Below are 15,391 nucleotides of genomic sequence, written 5' to 3' on the forward strand. Positions count from 1 at the left end.
AAGAAATGTATTGTGGCATAAGGTCTTGGCTAGCTTGTGAAGCGGAGCTGGATGCACGAAACGTTGCCATCAGTCACCTCTGGTGCTTCATGGAGCAGCAGGGGAACAGTATCACGTGATGTCACAGCATTACTTGTAGCTGGGAACTCAAAAATGACATTGCATCATGCAACATTCATGAAATTTTGCCAGTCTCTATGGTTTTTACCATGGAGTTTCAAGGAATCCTTAGAGTGTTGTGCAACAAGGTGACATTGCTCCAATACTGCCATCAGAAGTAGTGTTGCAGACAGATTTATACCCAGACTTACAGACAGTAAGGCAATGGGGGGGGCAGGGGAAGAGAGAGGGGAGGGAACTGGTTGCCAAGGTCAAAGTGTGCAAGATTTTACTGCAGAGCCCTGATGGAAACAGGCAGCTCCCCAACCCTGGAAGAGCCTCCCCAGGGCGGAGGGGCTGCCCCTCTCCTCCTCTCCCCTCTTCAGAAGGCAGCAGAAAGTGGTTGTATTTCGGACTTCACCTGATGGTTTTAGCCATTATTATTGATAGTCCTATTTGGAGTTTTGATTGACTTTTAAGGGTTTTATAAGTGATGTTTTTATGTTTTATTTCTATTGTCAGCCACTTTGAGTTCCACAAGGGAGAAGGGGGCCAAATGCATGTTTTGAATCCAGCTGAAAACAAAGAGAATCAGCATGGCTGGAGACCACTCCCAACTACTGATCAATTAAAAAAATAGGGTGTACCTTTACAGTGCAAATAACTGGGTGAGGAAGGCCAATTCCTTTTTGTAGTGAGCTAGCCCCCCCCCAAAAAAAACACCCCTCCCCTCACCCTGCCACCTGTCACTATCATGTCTGGAACTCACTCCCAACCCAGCAGTTTCTTACTAGAGATTTTCTTTACACCTAAGTCTATTATTCAGAAAGGTTGAAATTCTTCCCCTGCAATGTCTGAGTCCCCACAGTCCAGGCCAAACCACTAACCCCTGGCCAGACCTCTAGAGATTCTGCATCTCAGGTAGGACCTTTGCTGTGACAGAGGTCGGGGGGGGGGGAGTGGACTGTTTGGGGAGGAGCCACCACCACCTGTCAGCATCCACTGGCAACCAAGAGGAAGCAAAAATGGCGTCCCAGGTTTCCCTGGACTTGTCTCTTTGGATATTATTTATTTGCAAAATTTGTACCCTTCATTTATGCCCTCATCAAGGCCATCAAGGTGGCTACTCCTCCCCCCCCCCCAAATTTAAGACTCCCAGTTTACTTTTTTTCTATCCACAAGCCTAATTTTAGATGCTTTTTCCTGCACATTTCCCCATTTTTTTTGAGATGAAGCAGCCAGAAGTTTCTATAGTACAGAACACACACAATACCTGCTACAGAAAGGCATTACAGTATTGGTCGTTCAATGTTCAGTCACCAGAACAGTACATGGTAGTCCCAACAAAGTTGTGGAGGAGTGGACTCACAAGTTCCGTTTCTTCTTGGTTTCAGGAAGACAGAAAAAAACCCTGGCTGCCATCAAAGGGTTCCCTTGGCAAGGTTGCCCATTTCCCTTATTCCTGGGGTACCAAACTTCTCACAAGATAGTAACTGCTGCAACCAGCAAATCTGAGAGTATCTCCTGCTAGACAGATTTGCACAGCTAGCACTCTTTATCTGCACTGCCATTTAGAAACTCCAGCTAGTTACCACAGCTTCCACTTTGCTCCTACAAGAGGGTGGAGAGAAAATCCTTTGTTCAAGCCATCACACCGAATTGATGGCAAACTGATCCACTGGCCATTTTTACCTCTGTGGTGTGTTTTCAGAAATCAAGTTTGAGCATGTAAAATGTATGAAAGTTCAATAAATTTTCACTGCCACAGGAGGTTGTGAGTGCTCTGGTTTTATTGAGATAAAAACAATCCATGGCCACTTGGAGGCAAACAGAGTGCTGAACCCCAGGCCCTATTGGGTGCCAAGTGGTATCTGCATGTCATTCCTTTTCTGCAGGCTCTGTCAAGTTGGCTGGATTCAATAACGAGTCTTTGGTTGAAACAAAGTGGCTAGTTTATTGAAAGCAGAACTGAAGACCATGATAGAGATTGAAGGACTGGGGTACATGGACATTAACCAAGCATTTAAGGTATAGATCAAAGGATTCCTACAGGCGGGGCACTCTATGCAGTATATTTTCGCACAAGGATGTTACTCCCTCGTTCCCAAGCCAAGACCTTGGCGCTTAACACTCCCACAGACACCCAGCTTGAGAAGGCTCCACAATCTTGTTCACATATCAGCATTTAAAAGCAGACTAAACAACAAAGGCATCGCTAAGAGGAGGAGGCGGGGAGGAGAGGTAGCTAGCAGCATTCGGTGTTCAGTAAGAGCCCAGAATCCCTTGCTTCTGAGCCAGAGTTAGACAACATGTTAATAACAATACAGCAGACTTGACATACTGCCCCCCCTAAGTCCCCCTTACGGCGCGGGCTCGAGGTTGCTCCTGATTATGGCTCTGTGTTTCGGTGACTCTGGTTGGTGCCCATCGGTCGAGTGCGGGCTTCGACGAAGTAAGCTGCAATGAAATACAGGGTGGATTTTACCAAGAGCCGGAGGCAAATCTAATTCCACCGTTACTGGGTTAATTACCCGCTTGATCGTAAAGGGCCCCACGAATTTAAAAGCCAGCTTCCTAGATGGTTGGGAAAGGGGTAGATTTTTCGTTGACAGGTATACTGAGTCCCCAACTTTTAGTTCCCAGACTGGCACGTGAGACTTGTCATATTGCCTCTTGTAAGCCTCTTTTGCTGTCTTTACGTTTTCCTGGATAGCTGGCCAGCATTGGCTAGGACCCTGCCACCACTGCTCGAAAGCAGAGCCCGTCCCTGAATCTTCCCCCCCCCCCCGGCAGCATCGGGATCGGTTTTCCCTCATACCCAAACACTGTGGAGAAGGGGGAGGCTTTAGTGGAACTGTGAGCACTGTTGTTATAGGCATATTCTGCGAACGGGAGGAGGTCTACCCAGTCAGACTGGCGTTGACTTACAAAGCATCTCAAATACTATTCCAGCACCCCGTTCACTCTCTCCGTCTGTCCGTCCGTCTGGGGATGGTATGCTGAGCTTAGCCTCTGCTCCATTCCTAACAGTTTGCAGAACTCCCGCCAAAAGGTGGCAACGAACTGAGGCCCCCAGTCACTAATAACCTTGTCTGGAATTGAGTGGAGTTTGGCCATGTGATCAAAGAATAGGGCGGCCAGTTTCTTGGCGGTGGGTAGTTGGGCACAGGGGATGAAATGAGCCTGCTTGGAGAACGTGTCTACTACCACTAAAATGACTGTCTTCCCCCGTGAAGAAGGAAGCTCTACTATAAAGTCCATAGACACAATGGCCCAGGGGCGTTTGGCTGTTTCTAGTGGTTGCAGCAGGCCGGGGGGCTTCCCCCCTCTCTTTTTTGCCATTATGCATATCGGGCAGCTGGTTATGAATTCCGACACATCCTTTCTAAGGGATGGCCACCAAAACTGCCGGTTTACTAAGTGCAAGGTTTTTACATAGCCAAAGTGCCCGGCCAATTTAGATGAATGGCAAGATTGCAAGATTTCTTTTCTCAGGGTCATCGAGATGTATAATTTCTCCCCCTTATACCACAGACCATCTTTTCCCTTCTGCACCCCCTCGGGCCGCCCACCTCCCTCCCTTTCGGTCTCCAAGGCGATGCGCTCACGGCTGAGCCGGTCCAGCACTCTCCGTTTCTGCGAGCGGGTAGTGACCATGGCCTCCACTTGCGTGGGGGAGATTAACGAGTCAACCACCTCTTCCTTCTGGCTCTCATGCTGGGGGAGCCTGGACAGGGCATCGGCTAAGAAGTTCCGTGTCCCTGGGATGTGTTTCAGAGTGAAATCGAACTTGGAAAAGAACCCCGCCCACCTGATTTGTTTCTCACTTAGCTTCCTTTTCCCAGTCAGTGCCTCGAGGTTTTTGTGGTCCGTCCATATCTCGAATGGCACTCTGGCCCCCTCTAGCCACGATCTCCAGGTTTTTAGAGCAAACATGACCGCGAAAGCCTCCTTGTCCCACACTGACCAATTTCTCTGCTCGTCTGAGAATTTTCTCGAGATATAGGCACAGGGTCGCAGCTTCCCTTCCCCATCCCTCTGCATGAGTATGGCTCCTACGGCATCATCGGAGGCGTCGCATTGGACCACGAAGCCCTTGAGCTCGTTTGGGTCGCTCAGGACCGGCTCGCTAGTGAACAGTTGCTTGAGCCGGGCGTCCAGTTTAGCTTCGCCCCGGGTCGCTTCGCGTCCTCCCCTTTCCCTTTTGTCTTTAGGCGGTCTATCAGGGGCAGGGCGATCTGGGCGAACCCCGCAATGAATCCTCTGTAAAAATTTGCGAATCCGATGAAAGATTGGAGCTGTCTATGTGTCCTCGGGGGGGCCCACTCTACGACTGCCTGCACTTTCGCGGGGTCCATGGCTAATCCATCTTTAGACACTCGGAACCCGAGGTAGTCTAATTCAGTGCGGTGAAACTCGCATTTAGATAGTTTGGCATATAGTTGGTGCTCCAGCAGGGTGGTTAGCACCTCCCTCACCAATTTTACATGGGACTGCTCATCCTGTGAGTAAATAATGATGTTATCCAGGTACACCACCACCCCCTTATACAGAAATTTTCTCAACACATCATTTATAAAATTCATGAACACCCCAGGCGCCCCCTGCAAACCAAATGGCATGAATAAGTACTCAAATTGGCCCATCGGAGTATTAAACGCCATCTTCCACTCATCCCCCTTTTTGATGCGCACTCGGAAGTACGCATCTCTCAAGTCAAGCTTTGTGAAGATCTTCCCCACCGCCACCGTGCTCAGCAAGTCTTTGATCAGGGGGATGGGGTAGGCGTTGGACATTGATATCGCGTTTATCCCGCGAAAATCCGCGCAAAGTCTAAGCGTATTGTCCTTCTTCTTTCTAAACAGCACCGGGGACGCATGGGGGGCCGTGGCAGGCCTAATAAAGCCCCTCTCCAAGTTCAAGTCTAGGAATTTCCGCAGTTCTTTTTTCTCGGCCCACCCCATCTGGTAGAGCTTGGCTCGGGGTAGGCTTTCCCCGGGGATCAGTTCTATGGCACAGTCCGTGTTCCGGTGGGGGGGTAATTGGTTGGCTTCCCGTTCGCTAAACACTTCCATTAGGTCTCGGTATGCGCTCGGGACCTGGTGCACCTCCTCTACCAGGACGCACGCCCTCTCTCGCGGCCCCCACGCCGGGTTCCATGAGTGCCCGCTACAGTCGGGGTCGGGGAAGTGAATGGTTTGCGCTTTCCAGCGGATGAGGGGCTCGTGTTTCTCCAACCACCCCACTCCCAACACCACAGGGTAGCCGCAAGCCTGGGCGATGACAAAAGTTTCCATGTCCCTCAACCCCCATGGGGCATGGTTCTGTCTCCTGTGTACAGGGCTCCCCCCCCATCACTGACTCGTCCATCTGCTCGAACAGCATGGGGTGGGGAAGCTGCGAGCGCTCTAGTCCCAGAGCCTCTACCACCTTGGGGGAGATTATTTCCCGGTTGCACCCTGAGTCTATGAGGGCTCAAATCTGCAGGAATCTTTTCAATTTTGGGTTCAATAGTTTTACCATCACAAAGTACAGTCTTCCCGTGGTTTTTACCGTTAGTGGTGCCTTTTCCCGATCGACCTGCTGGTTGGCACCGCTCAAAGCAGGTCGGAGTCATTTCCCGCCAGCTCCTCTTCCCCCGCGAGGTCGGCCAGTTCCGCGGACAGGCGGACCTCTTCTTCCTGCAGCTCCTCCTGCACCATCAACGCGCTGCTTTTCGCCGCATCCTTAGGGCGGCCAGGGGCCTTCTTGGGGCCCGGGGTGCTCTGTCTGATTGACCCCGGCGCTGGGGCGGTTCCAGAGGGAGGCTGAGGGCAGTTGGAGGCGAGGTGACTTGGGTCGCCGCACCGGAAGCAACGGCGGGGCCCTGCCGGAGCGACCACCGGCAGTTTCTTGGCTTTAGGGGGCTCGACCCTCCCCGGGGTGGTCTTGGGTCCCCCCTTGCCCATCGCCAGTGCCTGGCGCAGCATGGCCACTCTTTTCAGGTTGGTTTCCACCTCTCCCGCGAGCTGGATCCACCCCACTAGCGTGTCTGGTTGAGCTTGGGTGAGAGCCCAATCCAGGATGCTAGGGTTCAGCCCGTTGGTGAAGTGCTCGATCTTCATCACTTGATTCCAGTTCGGGGCTCGGGCGGCGTTCGCCTGGAAATCTGCCGCATATTCTCGGATGGATCGGGCCCCCTGCTTCATGTTCCGCAGTGCCGAAAGCGCTCTGGCCTCTTGCAGGGGGTCCTCGTACTGGGTCAGTAGGGCTTGCACGAACGTGTTCACGAAGTGCAGGAGCGGGCTGTTGGTTTCACACAGGCTCACATACCACTTCTTAGCAGGACCCCGCAGCTTCGACCCCAAATAGTCCACTCGGCTCACCTCATCAGGGAACAGATCTCCCAAGTAGTACATGTAGCTATTCGCTTGGATTGCAAAATAGTTCACTTCCTCCGGATCCCCGTCGAAAGTTGCATCCAGCTCTCGGCCCCCCCTAGGTCTCGCTGTCTGACCGGGGCGGGGGCTGCAGGCGCTTGGGGCGCCGCCAGCACTTGGGGGGCCGCCGGGGCGACGGGTGGAGGTAGGCTTTTCCGTCCTTGCGGCCCCGCTGGCGCCGGCTGTTGCTGGCGGGTCCCGGTTACCCCCAACGCTCTCCCCAGCTGGGCGGTTAGGGTCTGCAGTTGGTCCTTGAGGTCCTTCACTGCCCCGTCGACCTCACGGCACACCATTGACCGGAACATCTGGTAGTCCTCGTCGTGCGGGTCCTTGGGTTTTGGCCCCCCGTCCTCCTCTTCACACTCCGCGCCTTCGCTCCCGCTGCCCAGGGCTTGTGTGTCACGGTCGCCTCGGCTCCTTCCTCCGGCTCGCCCGGGTTGGTAGCCGCGGCTTCGGCCAGTTGCACCCGCTTGGTGTGGCGGATCATGATCGCCTCCCGGTGGATCGGGGCCTGGTCCATTAGCGTGGTCGAGGTCCTCGGTTGGTATTGCTGGGGAGTAACTACCAGCTGAAACTGGGGAGGGGAAGCCGCGGTCCTTCTGGCAGTGTGGATGTGCCAGGGTGTCTCGGCCCCCTCCGCTCTTGTTGGGAGTTCTCCGTTGTCCGGAGGCTGGTCGGACATTGCCTTTTCAGTTGCCGGAAAGGTTGAACTCCAAAACAGGGAGTCCTTCAAAATGTCAAGTCGGCTGGATTCAATAACGAGTCTTTGGTTGAAACAAAGTGGCAGAACTGAAGACCATGATAGAGATTGAAGGACTGGGGTACATGGACATTAACCAAGCATTTAAGGTATAGATCAAAGGATTCCTACAGGCAGGGCACTCTATGCAGTATATTTTCGCACAAGGATGTTACTCCCTCGTTCCCAAGCCAAGATCTTGGCGCTTAACACTCGCACAGACACCCAGCTTGAGAAGGCTCCACAATCTTGTTCACATATCAGCATTTCAAAGCAGACTACACAACAAAGGCATCGCTAAGAGGAGGAGGGGGGGAGGAGAGGTAGCTAGCAGCATTCGGTGTTCAGTAAGAGCCCAGAATCCCTTGCTTCTGAGCCAGAGTTAGACAACATGTTAATAACAATACAGCAGACTTGACAGGCTCCCCATTGGCTGCCTGTCTCAGTCCAAGTCACGAGGTGCCACCCACAAAGCCCTCAGTAGCCTCGGACCCACAAGCGCCTGCAGGACGGCCTCTCCTGCTCCTGAAGGTGCAAACAGGCAAAACCAGCTCCTTAGCTAGAAAATTTTGGGTGGAGGGGCCCAGGAGAAAATGTGGGGCTTGGCTGCTTCTTCTCTCTCTCTCTGTTTGTAGCTCTCTTGCTGGTGTTCTCTCACTCTCTCCCTGCCATTCTCTCCCTTGCTGTCATCTCATGCTTGCTTGCTCTCACTGCCGTGCATGCGCTCTCTTCCTCTCTCTCACTGCCCTTCTCTCTCCCCTCTCCCTGTCTTTCTCTTTGCCATTCTCACGTGCTGCTGTTCTCTCCCTCGCTGTCGCTCTCTCATCTTGTGCTCTCTCTCTCACTGCCACGTGTGTGCTCTCTCTCCCTTGCTGCTGCTCTCCTGCACTCTCTCTCTCTCTCGCCCTCCCTTATGCCTTGCGGCAGTTGCAGGGGTTGGGCTGCTACTCAAGTAGTGGGGAGGGAGGGGGGGTTGCTGGTGCTGTCCCTGGAGCCTGGGTAATATTAAAACACACGGTCTGAGCCTATCGTCTGTCTTTGGGTGGAATCTTGGGTGGAAGCTCCTTGGCTTCTATCTCGGCATGAGAGGGAGGAACATGCCAGTAGCCAATGGAGGGGCCCTACAGAGGGAAGGGGGGTTTAAATAGAGTAGTCAGATTAGATTGGATAAAAGGAATCCTTCTTCACCCAAAGGGTGATTAACATGTGGAATTCACTGCCACAGGAGGTGGTGGCAGCTACAAGCATAGACAGCTTCAAGAGGGGAATGGATAAGCATATGGAGCAGAGGTCTACCAGTGGCTATTAGCCACAGTGTATTGTTGGAACTCTCTGTCTGGGGCAGTGATGTTCTGTATTCTTGGTGCTTTTGAGGGGGGGCACAGGAGGAGGGCTTCTAGTGTCCTAGCTCCACTGATGGACCTCCTGAAGAAGAAGAAGAAGATGAAGAAGAAGATATTGGATTTATATCCCACCCTCCACTCCAAAGAGTCTCAGAGCAGCTCACAATCTCCTTTACCTTCCTCCCCCCACAACAGACACCCTGTGAGGTGGGTGGGGCTGGAGAGGTCTCTCACAGCAGCTGCCCTTTCAAGGACAACCTCTGCCAGAGCTATGGCTGACCCAAGGCCATTCCAGCAGGTGCAAGTGGAGAAGTGGGGAATCAAACCCGGTTCTCCCAGATAAGAGTCTGCACACTTAACCACTACACCAAACTGGCTCTGATAGCACCTGGGGTTTTTTTGGCCACGGTGTGAAAGTGTTGGATGGGATGGGCCATTGGCCTGATCCAACATGGTTTCTCTTATGTTCTTAAACAAGAATACAAAGAACAACTTGATTTCAGTCCAGCAGCACCTTAAAGACCAACAAAACTGTCCCAAACTGGGATAGAGATCTCTGTGTCCTCCTGATACCCCACTCAGAAGACATTGGAACTCAGAGAGAGATCTCCAGTCTGGCTTGTATCTGTCAAAGATGACCTTGACAGGCTGTAAAACTGGCCTAAAAAAATTAAATGAATTTTAACAGGGATAAATGTAAAGTTCTGCATTTATGTAGGAAAAATCCAATGCATAGTTATAGAATGGGGGAGACTTATCTTAGCAGTAGCATGTGCGAAAAGGATGTAGGAGTCTTAGTGGATCATATGCTGAACATGAGTCAACAGTGTGATGTGGTGGCTAAAAAGGCAAATGCAATTTTGGGCTGTATCAATAGAAGTATAGTGTCCAGATCACGTGATGTGATGGTATCTCTTTACTCTGCTCTGGTAAGACCTCACCTGGAGTATTGTGTTGAGTTTTGGACACCACATTTTAAGAAGGATATAGACAAGCTGGAACGGGTCCAGAGGAGGGTGACGAAGATGGTGAGGGATCTGGAGACCAAGTCCTATGAGGAAAGGTTGAAGGAGCTGGACATGTTTAGCCTGGAGAGAAGGTGACTGAGAGGTGATATGATCACCATCTTCAAGTACTCAAAGGGCTGTCATATAGAGGATGGTGTGGAATTGTTTTCTGTGGCCCTGGAAGGTAGGACCAGAATCAATGGGTTGAAATTAAATCAAAAGAGTTTCTGGCTCAACATTAGGAAGAACTTCCTGACCGTTAGAGCGATTCCTCAGTGGAACAGGCTTCCTCAGGAGGTGGTGGGCTCTCCTTCCTTGGAGGTTTTTAAGCAGAGGCTCTGGCCATATGACAGCAATGAAGATCCTGTGAATTTAGGGGGAGGTATTTGTGAGTTTCCTGCATTGTGCAGGTGCGGGTTGGATTAGATGACCCTTAAGGTCCCTTCCAACTCTGTGATTCTATGATTCTATCTGATGAAGGGGTGGCTGAGACTCTCCACAGATTCTAGTGTAGAAACTATGTTGGTTTCTCTAAGGTGTTTCTGGACTCGAATCCAGCTCTTCTACTGCAGATCAAGATGACCCCCCTCTGAAGAAGAGCACTCAGTGTTGGTTCAAGCATCAGGCTGAGAAATGGTGTATAAATACAGCCCTCTAAACCCTAAGCTCAACACTTATTCCAACAACATGTTTGCAAAGATAGGCTAGTAAAGCATGGAACCTACTGGACTTAGATCTACTTCAAAGTAGATAAGCAGATGACTTGCTTGACATGACCACTCAAAAAGAACCCAGGCTAGAGGAACTCTTTCGAACAGCACAATGCTGAGCAGCCTCTTGGCTTCAGGGGCCTGGAATGATTCTGCAGAGGAATCCTCTGTAAGGATCTTCTTCTGGCAAGGTGCCAGCCAAAAAAAAGAAGCTCTCTTTAAAATATTCTTTGCAGGGTGTGTATATTTGTGTGTACTTTCCTCTGCTTTGATAGTAAAGAAGTCTAAAGCATGGAAGCCTGCCAAACAAAATAATAGGCCCACAGGGGCAGCCAATCAGCATAAACAGGCTGTCCTCTGTGGAAAAGGCTGTCTCCCCATGCAGACATGGCCCTGTGGTGTGAGTGTCTTAATCCACAGTCTGGAGGCATTGCTCAGAACCGAATGACATGGGGTTTCACCTAGAGATCAGTGTTAGCTGCCACTGACATGTATTTCAACAAAGAACGTAGTACAGCTAAGTGTGGCCATTGAAAAATGTGGATTTCACTTGGAGCTCCTCAGAGTGCTGGGGAGAGCCAGAGCCTGACACCACAAAAGGCAGAAGCTGATGGTACTGGGGCAATGGGTGAGCAAATCCCCCCAAACCTGCCTCTTCTGAAAGCTGTACCACAGATTCACCACATCCCTCCTACTTGATAGCAAGGCCGGCCGAAGGTTGCCCCCTTCAAGAAGATGAAACCAGCCCTCTCTGGGCTCCTCCATGTGCCTCGTGGTCTGCCCTACGGGGACTGATAAGAGAGGCCTCTGACCTGGGCCCGGCCCCTCTCTCAGCCTTGGCTCCCTTTGGCTTCGGCATCTTCCTTCCTCTCAGCAAACTCTGGTGAAACATTAACTGTCCCTGCAAAGGGGACAAAACAAGGGTTTCATCATTCCTCCCTTTGCAAAGGAATCTGATTCTGAAGTCAAGAGACTGAACAGCAAATTAGGTTCTAAGTAATTATCAAGCATAGACACACACACACACAAAGCCACAAGAGTTTTCAATCCTAGCTAAAAGGTTGTTGTGAGGGGGCAGGGAGGGGTGGACCACAGTTGCCACACAGAACTGATCAAGTCAAAATGTGATCTATTTCATTACAGAAAATAAATATGGTGTTACAGGGAATGGGGGGGGGGGGACAAACAATCTTTTTTGTCCTATCCACAGCTATGATCTACTCACACACTTTGGTATGCAGCTCTTGGAAAGGAGCAACCATACTGTTAATGGTTGCCAACAGGCCTGGAAAAAAAATATCCTTTAACAGAGATGCAATGTGTGGAGATGGATCATTGAAGGTTTTCATGATATGGAATTAAATAACATCTCTTGGTAAATAACATCTCTTTCCAACTGGTACAAAATGCGGCAGCACGGTTGTTAACTGGATTGCCTTTACAGGAAAGCAGTCAGCTGATTACCAATCAAGTACTGGATCTGCTTGGTGTAGAGCCAGTTTGGTGTAGTGGTTAAGTGTGTGGACTCTTATCTGGCAGAACTGGGTTTGATTCCCCACTCCTCCACTTGCACCTGCTGGAATGGCCTTGGGTCAGTCATAGCTCTCACAGGAGTTGTCCTTGAAAGGGCAGCTGCTATGAGAGCTCTCTCAGCCCCACCCACCTCACAGGGTGTCTGTTGTGGGGGAGGAAGGTAAAGGAGATTGTGAGCCACTCTGATACTCTGAGATTCAGATTGTAGGGCGGGATATAAATCCAGTGTTGTCTTCTTCTACTGACATCCAAAGCCTTACACAGCCTGGGACCAACATACCTGCAGGACCGCCTCTCTCCATATGTGCCCCGAAGACTGTTGCGATCTGCTAACCAACACCTTTTGGCCATCCCTGGTCCAAAAGATGTCTGACTTGCCTCAACCAGGGCCAGGGCTTTTTTGACCCTTGCCCCAACCTGGTGGAATCAGCTCCCCATGGAGATTTGGGCCCTACCAGACTTACTACCATTCCATAGGGCCTGCAAGACAGAGCTATCCCACCAAGCATTCAGTTGAGGCAAGAGGGTGTCCTTACCCTACTGCCTATACCATCTATTGTCCCCTACAATGACTATTATATTCAGCCGTTCGTGGGAAGGCGGGATATAAATCCCGAATAAATAAATAAAAAAATATATTCAGGATGATATTTATGTTTTAATCTGCAGAATATGCCCACTTCGCCTATGTGATATATTATTGAGCTGTGTTTGTTTTTGTTTGTATATTATTTTATTGTTGGATTTTAACTGTTCTTATTATGTCTGTAATCCACCCTGAGCCCATTACGGGAAAGGGCGGAATATAAATCTACTAAAATAAATAAAATAAGATAAAATTACGCCTTCATTAAAGGAACAGGATCTGTTTTTCCAGGCTAGTTGGCAACAATAACCATGCTCCCATTTTTGGGGTGAGCCATATAAAGTCCAGATAATTTGTCTCATGGCTTGATGTGGATTGAAACCCCAATATTCTGTGCAGAGTTGCGTGCATAGCTTTTTTTTTTTTTTTTGAACTTTTCATATGGACTCTTTTTCCAGAAGAGGGTGGGGTTTTTTTTAAGGATTCTTGGGACACTTTAACAATTCAGTGTCCTGTTCTGGGGCAGAGAGGGAGCTGGAAGTCATCATCTCACAGGATTTGTTTTAGCATGAAGACTCTGTAGGATCCCCAGTTTTTATGTCCTCTTAACTGTAAGGCAGGCCTTTTTTCTTTCCTTTTTTTAACACACAGCAGAGTTTGCTGATTTCTAAGGACTGTTTTGCAGACAGTCTTGTAGGACTGTCAGATTTATCATGGTTGAAACTTTCAGGATTGTATCAGCTGTGTCCTTCAGGCATTGTGTTTTGTGTTGTAGATCCAAAGGTTTCCTTTTTTTCCATGCACGAGATCTGCAGTCTCCCAGCCTGGAGTGTGGCCCATGGCAGATCCACCAGAGGAGCAGCTGCGCGGGGTGGGGATTCTGGCTGGTACCTCTCTCCCCTGGAAGAACTTGGGCCTGTCTTGCTTTCTCATAGGGCTGCAAACAGGCCCGGAGAAAAATGTTGTGGCACTTTAATAAATGCTTAACATGTGGAAATGGAAATGGTAGGGCTGCCAATCCCCATGTGGGGGCAAGGGATCCCCCAGTTTGGAGGCTCTTCCCCCGCTTCAGGGTCACCAGAAACCGGGGGGGGGGGAGGAAATGTCTGCTGGACACTCCATGATTCCCTATGGAGACCGATTCCCATAGGTAATAATGGAGAATTGATCCGCAGGTATCTGGGTATCTGGGGGGGGGCTGTGTTTTGAGGTAGAGGCACCACATTTGCCTTGTAGCATCCACTGCCTCTCATCAAAACACCCTCCAGGTTTCAAAATGATTGGACTAGGGGTCCAATTCTATGAGCCCCCAAAGAAGGTGCCCTTATCCTTCATTATTTCCAGTGGAGGAAAGGCATTTAAAAGGTGTGCGGTCCCTGTAAATGTGATGGCTAGAACTCCCATTAGAGTTTAATTGTGCTTATCACAACCTGGCTCCTGGCTCCACCCCAATATCTCCTGGCTCCACCCCCAAAGTCTCCTGGCTCTGCCCCCAAAGTCCCCAGATATTTATTGAATTGGACTTGGCAACCCTAGGAAACAGGGAGCAGAAGCCATTTGCAGCATGGAAATCAACAACAGCACCTGATAAGCAACATCCAATGAAGGCTCTCAGCAAGGATGAGCCGATGGCCCTTTGGCAGCATTGCACTCTCAGCTCTAAGTATTTCATATGGTTTAGACGACTAACAGTAAGCAGGTTTACAAAATTCCTTAGGATTGTACTGTTGGTTGTTAGAATCATGAGACTTCATGTCCATACTATAAAGTGCCCAATAAAATTGTTGGAGACAACTTCTAAAGGAAGTTCATGTGCCATAGCATAATGAGGATCATGAGGCATAAAGTTTGTATCAGTTCCAAATAGGCTTGTTAGGCAAAAATAATACCAGAAATGAAGTTACCCAAGACTTGTCCTTACCAGAAAATGCCATATTGGAGTATAGCAAGCATCCTAAGCATGTCTACTCAGAAGTAAATCCCATTGGATTCAATAGGGCTTACTCCCAGGGAAGTGGTCTTAGTTTTGCAGCTGTAGGCTACCAGAATTTCCACCTCCAAGCTTTTGTTTCACAGACTTCCCAAGCGGAGATGAAATTAATTAGAGCAATTTTCTTTGCTAAAAATGTTCCAATATACCAAAGACTTGGTTTTTTGCCTGTGCATGTGAGACGAGTATAGCACTTAACATTATCAGCAAAAGATTTTTATCTGTCAAAATCAAATTTCCAGTCTCATTTGAAAGCATTTAAAACCCATAAAAGGCAATGCAACTCTTCCTGACAAAATTCCAGTTTGTGCTCCCTTTTATTCCCAGGCAGTAGTTAGAAATCTCCTTTGGTATGACAGTGGCTTGGCTATCAGAACCAAATTCTTCCAAAGGAGAGCAGATGCTTCTATATCAGACCTGCTTGTTCATCTGAAAGCAGATTCTACACAAGCAGTGTAAACCACACTGGGGAAAAGTACAGTGAAAGACAACCCCGTTTCCAATCACAGTTATCTTTGCCGGTCATTTTCTTACCACTCTGGTTCTGGGAATAGGCAGCAATGATCGTTTTCATGGTGTTCAGGTGCCGGATTTCAAACTTGTTCAGACCTTGACTCCTGAGGTTAAAAGCTAAGTCACAAAGAGTTATCTCAGCAATGAAGCCTTTGACCGCTTTCAAGCTCCACCACCTGGCCAAAGGAAAATGAACAGGGGGTGGGGGGGAAGGGAAACAGACAAATCCAGAGGGGGGGGTGGAGGCATGGGGAGATAACCAGAGCCTGTCCGAGAAGGCATGGCTTTTCCCACCATGAAAGACTGCAAAATATTCTAGTCAGAAAACAAGCTATGCTTTGAGCAGCAACGCCATGCTCTCAGGAATTCAGAGCAGATTTGTGGAACCTAAACAACTCACACATTTTATGAGAGCTTGAGCCTTTGTGGTCAGTTGGAACCAGGCTGTTCAC

General features: G+C 49.6%; 1 protein-coding gene across 1 annotated transcript in view; it reads right to left on the minus strand.

Annotated features, from left to right (window-relative positions):
* The window catches only part of LOC132579549 (diacylglycerol O-acyltransferase 2-like), a 100,000-nt gene extending 84,886 nt beyond the window's left edge, over window positions 1–15,114 (minus strand). The window contains exon 1 of the mRNA XM_060249997.1: window positions 14,961–15,114. Coding sequence (XP_060105980.1) covers window positions 14,961–15,000 — 40 coding nt within the window. The 5' untranslated portion in view covers window positions 15,001–15,114. The remainder of the gene's footprint in view (window positions 1–14,960) is intronic.
* Window positions 15,115–15,391: the final 277 nt, after the last annotated feature.

Source organism: Heteronotia binoei, chromosome 11 (assembly GCF_032191835.1).
Source record: "Heteronotia binoei isolate CCM8104 ecotype False Entrance Well chromosome 11, APGP_CSIRO_Hbin_v1, whole genome shotgun sequence".
Classification (NCBI taxonomy): domain Eukaryota; kingdom Metazoa; phylum Chordata; class Lepidosauria; order Squamata; family Gekkonidae; genus Heteronotia; species Heteronotia binoei.